This window comes from Tursiops truncatus, chromosome 6 (assembly GCF_011762595.2).
Source record: "Tursiops truncatus isolate mTurTru1 chromosome 6, mTurTru1.mat.Y, whole genome shotgun sequence".
NCBI classification, from domain to species: domain Eukaryota; kingdom Metazoa; phylum Chordata; class Mammalia; order Artiodactyla; family Delphinidae; genus Tursiops; species Tursiops truncatus.
The window spans coordinates 76964732-76977450 of record NC_047039.1 but is presented as its reverse complement, the minus strand read 5'-3'; the positions used below and the strand labels follow the sequence as shown (position 1 = coordinate 76977450).

At 38.7% G+C, this 12719-nt stretch overlaps 1 protein-coding gene across 1 annotated transcript in view; it reads right to left on the bottom strand.

The window, feature by feature from the left end:
- The window catches only part of LOC101315521 (spermatogenesis-associated protein 31D4), a 207807-nt gene that overhangs the window by 36403 nt on the left and 158685 nt on the right, over positions 1–12719 (bottom strand). The window contains exon 5 of the mRNA XM_033858207.2: positions 96–246. Within this exon, the coding sequence (XP_033714098.1) occupies positions 96–205 (110 nt within the window). The 5' untranslated portion in view covers positions 206–246. The remainder of the gene's footprint in view (positions 1–95; positions 247–12719) is intronic.

Genomic DNA, 12719 nt, shown 5'->3' with positions numbered 1-12719 from the left:
ATCTCTTCTCTCAACCCCCCACTAATCTTGCCCTATTCCACACCCCCAAGCCCAATATGATCAATAGAGTTGAATATCCCCTCTCCTCTGCTCACCTGGTACTTAGTCCTCTTAGAATGGTCTTTATTACCCACATCACAATTAGCTCTTTCGGTGACCATCTTCCCATTAGACTGATAGATCTTGGAGGCAGAAACCATGCCATTTATCTCTGTATCTCCAGTGGCAGAGGGAGAAGGTTTATGCCTAAAGAAAGAAAAAAAAAAACCTGAAAAGGTTTTCGAGATCTTTTTAAGGTTTTGTAAGCAACAGAAATAACCGCTGTGCACTCCCCTCTGCTCTACTGGTACGTTAGGGCCAGGGCTACAAGGAGACAGATGGTGGACATGGACACTGGCTTCCCCTTTGACCAGAAATCTGGTCAAGGCCACCTCAAAATCCATCTAACACAAAGACAAGAACAACATGTAATAAATTAAAACCACCTTTTGCTACTTAGTTCTTAGCTATGTTCTACATGTCAAGTTGCCTTAAAATGAGAGGTGGCGGTTCATTAATATCTTACTGCTTGCACTGTGTTTACAAAATGGGTTGTGCTGCAACACACTTACACAGTTATAAATAAAGCAAACTGCCAAGAGATTAGCTGTGGAAGATCTGAGATTCTGTTTTCACAAGGACTCTCCCAGTCACTTCACGCTTATGGCAAATTCATGACTGTACCCTAAGGTCTATTTAGCCTAGACTAAGCGGCTGTCACCAGCCCCATTAATGCCGCAGCAAACTCAGTGGAGCTGCTTACAGACCAGGGAGGAGAATGATGTCACTTTGCTTTTAACAGACACCATTCTGAAGTCTTTGCGTTTCCTTTGCAGTCAGCAAGACAGACCCCAAGTTCAGGAAGAGAAGTTTCTGACTATAAACTTTCAAGAATTCCCTTCCTGCCCACCTGTCTCTTTGAGTCATGTTGACTATGCTCATTAGATGGGTTACTCACGTACAGTAAGTTCCTATTATTTGCAACCCATTGTTCTCTAAAACTGCTTCGTAAACTATAAAGGGCTTTAAAAATTCACTTGTTTTCCTGCCTGAGGTGAGGACAACTCCCCCTCCAGCTGAAATTATCAGCACACAAATCACAACTATCCACCAGTGAGGACAGACTTTCCCTGATTTCTAAAGCAACATATTAAAGCGGAAAGGATCCTTTATTTAGAGAACTAAAAGGCTTAGGTCCAAATTCTGACTACATTACCAGGGCTTGGACTAAGCTGAGGTGAGCAAGGGGCCCAGGGAGCAAAACTAAAGGCAGCCCTCACTCTCAGATCTCCCTGGTCCTGCCCCATCCACTATAACCTCTGAGAATTTTTTTTTTTTTGAGGGAAAATTCATACAACACAAAATTAACCATTTGGAAGTGTACAATTCAGTGACATTTAGTAGAGTCACAATGTTGTGCGACCACCACCTCTATTTAGTTGCAAACATTTTCGTCACCCCAAAAGGAAACCTCATACCCATTAAGTAGTCACACCTCATCCGTCCCTCCCTCCAACCCCTGGCAACCACCAATTGCCTTCCTATCTCTATGGATACCACATGTGTGCTTTTGAGTAGCAGTACTAATAACCAAGTTACCTTGTGCCAAGACACTATTTGAAGAGTTTTATGTGCATTCATTCAGTTAATCCTCACAAAAAAACCCAATGAGGTAGACACTAATATCCCCAGGTGAATGGCTTATTATTTAATTCTCTAATTATCATTTCTTCATCTGTAAAATGAAGAAAATAGCAACACTCTAACAACAGTTTGCTAAGCACATTTATGTGAGAGGCATTGTTCTAAGTCAGAAATAGCAATAGGATTCAACTGTAACTAACTGGGAGTGACTTCCTGTAGAAAAGAGGGAGAGGAATTCTTGAGATAGCTTGCTGGGACAGAGTGTAATCATCGACTCGTGATGTCTGCCATGGACAGAGGACTGGGTGAAGTGCCGTAAGAAATGGAGATCTGCCCTCCCTCCTAGACAAGTAAGGGAAAAGAAAAAAGACAAGTGAAATCAGACTCTGCCTCAGTCCAGAACAGGAAGGAAGCAATTCCATGCGAGTGTAATGAGGCAGTGAAGGCAGTTCGTACAGTGTTAAGAGCAGAGGCTTTGGAATTTGAAACAAAACAAAATGGAACGTGTTAAATTCTCAACTCTGCAGTTCATAGGTAATATCCTGAAAATGTTATCTAACCTTTCTTAGTCTCACTTCCTCTTTTGTAAAATAGCTAATAAATCTAATTCATAAAGTTCTGGTGGGAATGTCATGAGATCATGTGAGTGAATGGCTAAGCACTGTATCTGACATATAGTAAGAGCTTAATAAAAGGCTAGGAAATAAAATATATATATTGTATTATATATTACATATTATATCATATAATATTAGGTATATTATACATACTTTATATATTTAATATTTATATATAAGAATATGTGTGTATGTACATGTGTGTACAATATATATAAATATTCAAATATAAAAATAAGTATATATATATATATATATATATATATATATACACACACACACACATACACCCATCCTCTCCTCTTTATAGGACATAGAATGGACACAAAGGAGGACTCAAGTCTACTTGCAAGAGGGAATGGAGATTAGAAAAGCTTTCTTACAAAAGGAGGCCCTTGAGATGATTCTTGAAAGAACAGACCCATATGCCTGCCTCATCCTGTTGTTCTGAGGATTTGGTGACATCATTTATTTAAAGCATTTTGCACAATGCCTGCAGTCCACAAATGTTAGCTACGTATAATGTTTTTGTTGGCTGCTTTATCATTCCATTGTGACCCTCTGAATCAGTCAAATTTCTTCATGGCAAAGAACAGAAACTGCTTCCAGGTACCTCAAACAGAAGAGAAATTTCTTGGAAGGGTCTCAGAGAGTTCAATGACTCAATAGGAAGCAGGTTCAGAGCAGAGACAGGAACCCAGAGGGGCCAGGCAGCTGAGGACACAGCCTGGACCAACTCCCTGGAGCAGTCTGGTTAGGTCAGTGCCAAGGACACCATTGCCGCTGGGCACTCAGCACTGCTGCCATCGTCAAGAGTGAGTCTCCTACTGGCCATATACCCTGAGAAAACCATAATTCAAAAAGACACATGCACCCCAATGTTCATTGCAGCACTATTTACAATAGCCAGGTCATGGAAGCAACCTAAATGTCCATCGACAGACGAATGGCTAAAGAAGATGTGGTACATATATACAATGGAATATTACTCAGCCATAAAAACGAACGAAATTGAGTCACTTGTTGAGACGCAGATGGATCTTGAGACTGTCAAACAGAGTGAAGTAAGTCAGAAAGAGAAAAACAAATATCGTATATTAATGCATATATGTGGAACACAGAAAAATGGTACAGATGAACAGGTTTGCAGGGCAGAAATTGAGACACAGATGTAGAGAACAACCGTATGGACACCAAGGGGGAAGTGGCGCGGGGGTGGGTGTGGTGGTGTGATGAACTGGGCGATTGGGATTGACATATATATACTGATGTGTATAAAACAGATAACTAATAAGAACCTGCTGTATAAAAAAATAAAATAAAATTCAAAAAAAAAAGAGAGTGAGTCTCCTACTGGGCATATAACCTGAGAAAACCATAATTCAAAAAGATATATGTACCCCAATGTTCATTGCAGCACTATTTACAATAGCCAGCTCATGGAAGCAACCTAAATGCCCATCGACAGATGAATGGATAAAGAAGGTGGGGCACATATATACAATGGAATAATACGCAGCCATAAAAAGTAACAAAATTGAGTTATTTGTAATGAGGTGGATGGACCTAGAGTCTGTCATACAGAGCAAAGTAAGTCAGAAAGAGGAAAACAAATACCATATGGAATCTAAAAAAACCGTACTGATGAACCTAGAGGCAGAGCAGAAATAAAGACACAGATGTAGAGAATGGACTTGAGGACATGGCAGGGGGCGGGGGGGGGCGGGGGGTGAGGGGAAGATGGGACGAAGTGAGAGAGTAGCATTGACATATATATATTACCAAATGTAAAATGGATGGCTAGTGGGAAGCTGCTGCATAGCACAGGGAGATCAGCTCAGTGCTTTGTGACCACCTAGAGGGATGGGATAGGGAAGGTGGGAGGGAGGCTCAGGAGGGAGGAGATATGGGGATATATGTATACATACAGCTGATTCACTTTGTTGTATAGCAGAAACTAACACAGTATTGTAAAGCAATTATACTCCAATAAAGATGTAAAAAAAAAAAATAAGCCCAGTGTATAAGGGTCCTGGGAGTGGTTCATCCAGAAAGGGCATAAATCCTCTTCCCAGGGAGCATTTCAGGATCATTTCCGAGATGCCTGCCAGCCAAGGGTCAGAAGTGAAAGCATCACTTTCCCGTGGAGGCCGGTGGTGCTCTCTGGGGCAGGTGCCCGCTGTGTGGCCTAGGGGTGCCCTGAGCTTTGGAGTTTTATGTCAACAGGAGTATTTTTATTGAACGTCACATGGTAAACACAAAGAAAATCCTCTGGTTTCGGACTTAATGCCAGCAGGGCACAGAATTGAGAGTTTTTAGCTTATCACTTCATTTTCTGCTGAACTTGGTCAAGCTCAAATATTACAATCTTTTTGTTCCTGGAGCGAGGCTTTCTGCCCTCGTTAGAAATATTGAAATCTGCCTTGTACCCACATCTTGCACTATTTGTTTAGTTCTTTAATAAAAGAAACGCTAATCCATGTACAAAAAAAAAAAAAAGGAGTGAGTCTCAGTGTCCCTGAGATTTTCTACCATTCCCCCAGGATGTGACACCCTTGATGAGAGAATCTGTTGACTGATTCTAAGTCAACTGTCCACATCTCAGCTGCCAGTGGTTATTAAGAGAAGGTAACTGGCCTCTTCAACATCCACAGCAGGAAGTAGGGTCATTTTTCCTACCAAGAATCACACAGAAGGACTTATTTTAGAAATAGAAGGAAATCTGAATGTGGGGTATCAATAAAAAGTTTCAGCTGAACCATAAAGAACACTGTTTGGACACAGCAGAAAGCATTCTACCAAAAATGTAGAAAATCATCATAAATCCCAAAAATTTATCTTCAAACTGTAAAATACTTAAAAAACAAGACTTTCAGGTCATTGTTGGGTGTTCCATGACAAACATATGCTATATATTAGTAAGTCTATAAATAATAGTGAAGTAAATATAAAACAAGTCAATGACTAAATGTGTAATTAATGCTAATCATAAACAATAATTTCTTCAAGTCTTTAAAAATTGGTCTAAAATGTTAATGTCTCAGTTTGAAATAATCCACAGGCCAATATGAAATGTGAGAAGGTTAGTTTTGTTTTCTTTACCCCCATTAACAAATTTGAGAAATGCTTTTATCTAATGTGAATGTGAGCATCTGGAAAATAGTCAGCAGGGAATGTGGGCTTATGAGTTAATAACAAAAGCTGGTTGGTAAGAGTTGATAAAGAATTAGCAAGAGGTAATTCTGATGCTCCTAAAAGATCTGCTCTGAGATTTCCAGGAACTATGCAGACCTTTAGACAGAAGGCAGGAGCCAGAGGAGAGAAAAATGACTTCAGTAGAGAAACTGGCCTCTTACCATCAGTACTTAAACATGCCCAACTCTCTCCCATGTCAGATAAAACCCTCCCTCTACATCTTCCCCTGCAGGGACGGCCCTACTTCTACCCTCCCCTTGGCTGTCCCAGACTTCTTGATGGTTGTTTATATTCACTTTTTCTACTTCCTCACCTCCCACTCATTTCCAGCCCACTGCAGTCTGGCTCTGGCCCCACTGCTCCACTGAAACTTGTCAAGGTCACCAATGACTTCCTTGTAGTTAAATCTAATGAACACCTTTCCATCTTTGTCTTACTTGGCCTAACTGCAGCTATGGATAATAACTTCCTCTTGGAAATACTCTCTGTACTACACTTTCATAACCCAATAGTCTCATAGTTTTTCCTCCTGTATATATTCAATTGTAACACACTGCCTTGGATTTTACCAAAGACGCTCAAAACTCAACATTTCCAGTCTGAATTCACAATCTTTCTCTGCAGGTACACTTTTCCTCCAATTTGAAATGTGAGAAGGTTAGTTTTGTTTTCTTTACCCCCATTAACAAATTTGAGAAATGCTTTTATCTAATGTGAATGTGAGCATCTGGAAAATAGTCAGCTGGGAATGTGGGCTTATGAGTTAATAACAAAAGTTGCTTCGTAAGAGTTGATAAAGAATTAGCAAGAGATAATTCTGATGCTCCTAAAAGATCTGCTCTGAGACTTCCAGGAACTACACAGACCTTTAGACAGAAGGCAGGAGCCAGAGGAGAGAAAAAGGACTTCAGTAGAAAAACTGGCCTCTTACCATCAGTACTTAAACATGCCCAACTCTCTCCCATATCAGATAAAACCCTCCCTCTACATCTTCCCCTGCAGGGATGGCCCTACTTCTACCCTCCCCTTGGCTGTCCCAGACTGTCCTTCAGAATGAATGTCTCCTGAATGCGTGGTTATTAAGGCTAAAGGCTCAAGCACCATCTTTGAATCTTCCCTCTCAGTGTCCAACCCCACAGCCTGCCACCAACCAGTCAATGCTGATTATTACGGTCCCTCAATAGCTCTCAAATACTGATATATCCACTTTTCTACTCCTTTCTGAAACCACCTTAGTCCAAGTAACCAAATAAATAACTGAATGATCTTAATGACTTCGTGCCTCTGTGTCTCAATTTCCTACTTTGTAAAATGAGACACAATGAACATGGTTTCTTCCTTCTTTATATTCTATGATTATAAGAGTTTAAAATCAAGGAGTGACTCAGGATAAAATCAAGTCCAGTTCTTTGGGAGACCATCTCACTTTCTCCACTTAAATACTGTAGTGACCAAGATTGTGCCTCATATCCTCCCACAGCACTGCTCTTAAGGACAATCTCAGGGTCTTCAAGATAATTTATAATAAGGCTCTTCCTCTTAAATAGGGATCTGCCTTATGCCACATTTTGAGTTATAGAGAATATTTTATAATGAGATTCTAATGATGGTAACAAATTTATCTACCTTGTTTCATTAATTCATCTGAAAGCTCCTTGAGAAGAATAGGAGAAAGCTCCTAGTCCTGAAAATGTCCCATGTAGTAAAAGGAAAAAAATGTCCCAGGACTTCCTTGGTGGTGCAGTGGTTAAGATTCTGCCTGCCAATGCAGGGGACACGGGTTTGATCCCTGGTCTGGGAAGATCCCACATGCCACGGCGCAACTAAACCCATGCACCATAATTAACGAGTCTGCAGTCTAGAGCCTGTGCGCCACAACTACTGAGCCCTCATGCCACAACTCCTGAAACCCTCGTGCCTAGAGCCTGTGCTCCGCAACAAGAGAAGCCATCGCAATGACAAACCCGTGCACCACAACAAAGAGTAGCACCCACTCACCACAACTAGAGAAAGCCCGCGTGCAGCAACGGAGACCCAATAAAAAATAAATAAATAAATTTATTTATAAATAAATAAATATTTTTTTTTAAAAAATCTGAATAACAGGGAAATGTTGACAGAGGTTGCGGGGAGAGGCAGTGATGAAGGAGTTGGGTTGATTTTTAGCAAGTTCAAAATAAAAGCATTATAAAAGGAGAGTAAAGGATTTAGGTCAGGGCTTTCTTTGAAAAAAATTTTTTAAACATAAGCAGATGGAAAAAATTAAGTGACACAATATGGTAGATTCCACCAATGAGCTTAATAGGTAGACATTTTAACGGGAGAGAAAGCATACTGCGAAGTGAGAAGTTGGGAAACTTAAAGGGGCAAGAGCCAGAAAAGCAAGGGACTCCTTCCTGCCATGAGGATTCTTTTGGTTCTGAAGTGTGTGAACCTACTAGTGAGGATATCATATATCCTCTAAAAGGGGCACCCATCAACTGGAGAAAGATGTGCCACCTCCTTCCACAGCTCATTAGCAGACTGAAAATGTGACACTGCGTTACTCTGATTAAGGATTAATTTTCTAATTCCAGGGATGGAACGCTCCTCTAAATGAGCAGGCCTTCACACAAAAACACAGACTCACATAATATGGATGAAACAAAACCTTTAATGCTGCCTTCCACCTTTCTAAGACCCAGTGGGGAAGAAAAAGGAGGTTCTCTAGCAAAAAGGGGAGTTAAGGGTTAAAGTTTTCCAGCTCTCCATCCGGGAACAGGTCCTACTAATGGGGGAGAAGTGTGATGCCATCTTTCTGGCAGACTGAGGGCTTGGGAAAACTAGGCCCTTCTAGTCTGGCTAGGGAAGACATAATATTTCCAACAGCCAACTGTAGCAAGGCAATAAATAGCAATGTCACAGACTAGATGAGTAACTTGTTACCTCAGACCCTCCCAGGGACATATGATTTGGGTTCCTACCATTTATTGGGATAATGCCGACTTATGCTGGGTCCTGCAAATCCCTTTAAATTATGTAACTAAATGCTATCTACACTTTTATATTTCACATACATTGTTGGGGCTTCATTACAAACTGTTATATTTTAAAATTGTTTCAGATAGCTTTAAATCCAAGGCAGTGGGGACTTCCCTGGTGGTCCAGCGGTTAAGACTTCCCAATCCATTGCAGGGGGTGCAGGTTCAATCCCTGGTCTGGGAACTAAGATCCCACATGCCTCTCAGCCAAAAAAAACAAAAACATAAAACAGAAGCTACACTGTAACAAATTCAATAAAGACTGTAAAAATGGTCCACAACAAAAAAATATTAAAAAAAATAAAAATTTAAAAAAATTAAAAAGTAAATCCAAGGCAGTGGCTTTCAAAATCTTTTGACAGCAACTCACAAAAATATATAGAATAATTTTTATCATAAACCAGTATATATATACAAACACAAAATAAAAAAGTTTTATGATACCTTACCCTTATTACATATAATGCATTCTAATATTATCTATTCCACATTGTTTCATTGTTTTTAAGTGATTGTCACAACCCCAAGAATTATTTTATAATCCACTAATGGGTCAAGACCTGCATTTTGAAAAACTCTATTCTAAAACTATAGATTCCAGCTACTTTAGTCAGAAGTCTGGTGTCAAAATTTTTTAAAGCCTCGTTAAAATGCATCATCAAAAAAAGTATTTACTGAAGGTAACTCAGTCTCCATAAAGAGCACTGTCTTGGGGATTTCTACCATAACTCACCATAAAGAGCATTGTCTTGGGGATTTCTACCATAACTCACAAAATGAATAATAAGCCTATACTTTGCAGAACTGAGATGTGAGCTGAACATTGAGTGAAAATGACATAAAATCAGAGCAGAGTTAGAAAAGGAGGACTGTCACCAAATGCAGTGTGTGGTTCCTCTGGAAAACACAAAGCAGATTAGAGTGAGGTGAGGGGAACAAAATAGAAAAAAATATATATGCTAATGAAGAAAAGATCAAGCTTACAACTTCCATCTCCAAGCTTCACAAGTTGCACTTGTACTTTCCAACTCTATGAGACTGAGTAATAGTCAGGATAACTCCACTAATCATGTGGTCTTGAATATCTCAGCTGATATCATTTAAGTCATTAAAAAGGATAACTGCAAATTAAATTAGTTCACCCTAATTATACAAAAATGAGAAATTCAAATAAGCAAGGTAATGCTCTTCTAAATTAAAATTTTTTTCAATCACTTGGCATCTCAAATCAAAGCAAATGGGTAATGTTACCAATTATATCAATTTGATTCTTAAATTTAAATACATAAACATATGATGAACTGAATTAAAATTTTTATTTGATATGCACTTAACATATTAACATTTGTACTAGGGTAGGGAACCACATTCAAGATGTGAGACAAGGTCATGTCCTTGAAACCCAAAGAAGGTTGCCACAAAATTGCCTTTGTGAGAATCTAGCAACAGAAATGAGTCCCAAAATCTATTAAACAAGTTATCCCACAGGAAAGGTAAGGTAGACCACACTACTAAAGGTAGTACTACAGAAGCCTATGAAATATTTATCAAGAGAAATATTTGATAAATAATAACAATATTAAGTTTTAGTAAGCAGTAGGATAATGTGCTAAGCTTCAGCATGGTTGCACTTACAGAGGACTTTCCTAAGAAGGAAAGAAATGGAAATTTATTGACTATCTGTGTTTTGCCTGGCAACACTAAATACTTTCAAATATACTATAGCATTGGAAACTAGGAATCAGAGATATTAAATAACTTGTCCTAAGTCACACAGTGATGAATGACAGAATTAGAATTTAAACTCCATCTTCGGATTACAAATCAATATTCTTGTCACATTTATGTCACTTTATCCTGAACCAGTACTAAAAATATGATAGTGCTTAAAATATTTGCTTAAATATTTCCTAAGACTTCTGATCAAGATCAATTCAGATTTCAATTTCATGGCTAATGAGTAATAAAGTGATCCTTAAAAGAAAAAAAACATTAAAAATATACATGCATTCTAGATGGCATTATGAATCTTTCAAACAATTGATGAAAGAATTATCTATTGCTATATAACAAATCACACTAAAGTGTAGTAGCTTAAAATGGTAGTTTATTCTTGTCTCTTATTGTTCCATGGATTCATTGGGATTGGCTGGGGGTCTCCTAGAAAGTGCAGTCAGATGTCAGCTGGGGTTGCAATCACCTGTGGGCTCAATGGGGCTGGACGTCAAGATGCTTCACTCCTATGACTGACGGGATGCTGGCTATTGCTTGCAGCTACCAACTGGAGGACAGCCCACATCACGGACAAGCCGTGATGTGGGCTTCTCTCAAAGCGGTGGCTGGGCTCCAAAACGGAGCATTCCAAGAGTAAATGTTCCAAAAGACCCAGGCTTCTTACAACCTAGCCTAAGAAGTCCCAGAAAGTCACTTCCACCGCATTCTATTAGTTGAGCCAGTCACTGGGGCCTAGGAATACAGATTTAGACCCCACCTTTTGATAAGAGAAACAACATGACAAAAAGCGAGGGCAAGGAAACTACCCATCACACCTTAGTCTTTTGCCTCCCATCCTGGCAAGTCTACTTTATCCAGCCGAGTTAAAAGGGGAAGTACATAATAAAATTACAATAACATAAATTACTTTGTTGTCTTTTTTCTATTTCTTTGGCTCTATTTCATTCTCTGGAAACACAGCACTTCTTGAATGAATGAATGAATAAATGAAAGCCTCTGTCTCTCATTTTTCCATTTACTCTTTTTTTTCCTTTCTTTCCTTCTTTGTAACTGAAAATAAAAGGTAAATATATATATTTAAATATATGTATATATTTACAAGCACCAACATATTCTGATTAGTTAGTGAATCATATGGTTAATTTCTACCCATATCGCCCATTTGATATCTGCCTGACTCAGTCATCATCCTATATAGTAAGGTATTAAGAGGATTTTTTTTCATGCAGGCAAAGGAAAGAGAGAAAAAATGGTAAAGAAAAAGTAGGATCAAGAGAAGAAGGAAAATATAAATGGGAAGGGAAATAAATAAAGGAGAGTGAGCAGGATTAAGCCCAAGTGGCTGAAAAGACAGAGAAAGAAGCCAAATTCTACCCCTTATAATGTTGCACCTTCCCCTTCCTTTTTAATCCACTGCCACCATCACCAGCCTAGTCCAACCTTATTTCTCAACGCCTGAATTATTGCTATATTATTTTACCTAATCTCCCTGCCTAGAGTCTTTATTCCCTTAGAAACACTGTTTTCCTCATGCTGCTCTCAATTAAAAATAAACACTAAATGACTTCTGAAGGATAAAGTTCAATATAAGCATTTTAAGGATTGTCATAATCTGACCTAACTTTTCTTGCCAATATTGTTTCTCAGATCTCCCCTGCATGAAACTATTGATTCAGCCAAAGCAGTCTACTCACTGTATCCAAACACACGGAAGAACGAGACTAGATCTCACTATTTATTACACCTTGAAAAATACAAAATCTGAATCAAGGAAAATAATTCACAAAGCAGTGTGGCAAAATTGTAAGTTTATATTATAGCACTTATAGCCCAGTTCATCTACAAATATAGCCTTCTCATTGTTGTCTTCTGTCCTGTGCTCTAGCTAATCCTCTCACCAGGAGCTTTCTCTGTTGCCCTCAACCTTCCCAAATCTTATCTAACCAGGACCCACCAGAAAATCTCTTCTTCATGGAAACTGACATTAGCTGATTAATTTGGAAGTGTGATTAGCAAGATTATTCTGAACCCAAAGTATGTGTTAATACTACAGCATCTGATTTGATTGTCCATGGAATCCAAATTCCATCTCAGTTTCTACTCTGTAGATTTGTTCAGCATACAGTGGTTTACAGGACAATTTCACCCCAGTCTGATAGATAATTCAACCAGCATCTAATAATTTGTACAAATTTGATTTGCAATAATTACAAACAGCAATTACAGAAACAGTTAAAAACACCCTTGCTAATATTATAACTCTTTGGGAGCCCTACATAAATGGGATTTCTTAAAAATAGGATATTTGAAGGTAATGATGGGTATATACATGATAAAACAGATTTTGTGGTAAAAGAAGTTTATTGTCAAGTATAATTAAAGTTGTAGATACCATTTTAAAAGTACAGATTTAGGGGGCAAGGGAAGAGACCTTTTGAAGCAAAGTAGAAATTAGGAATAATTACTGTGA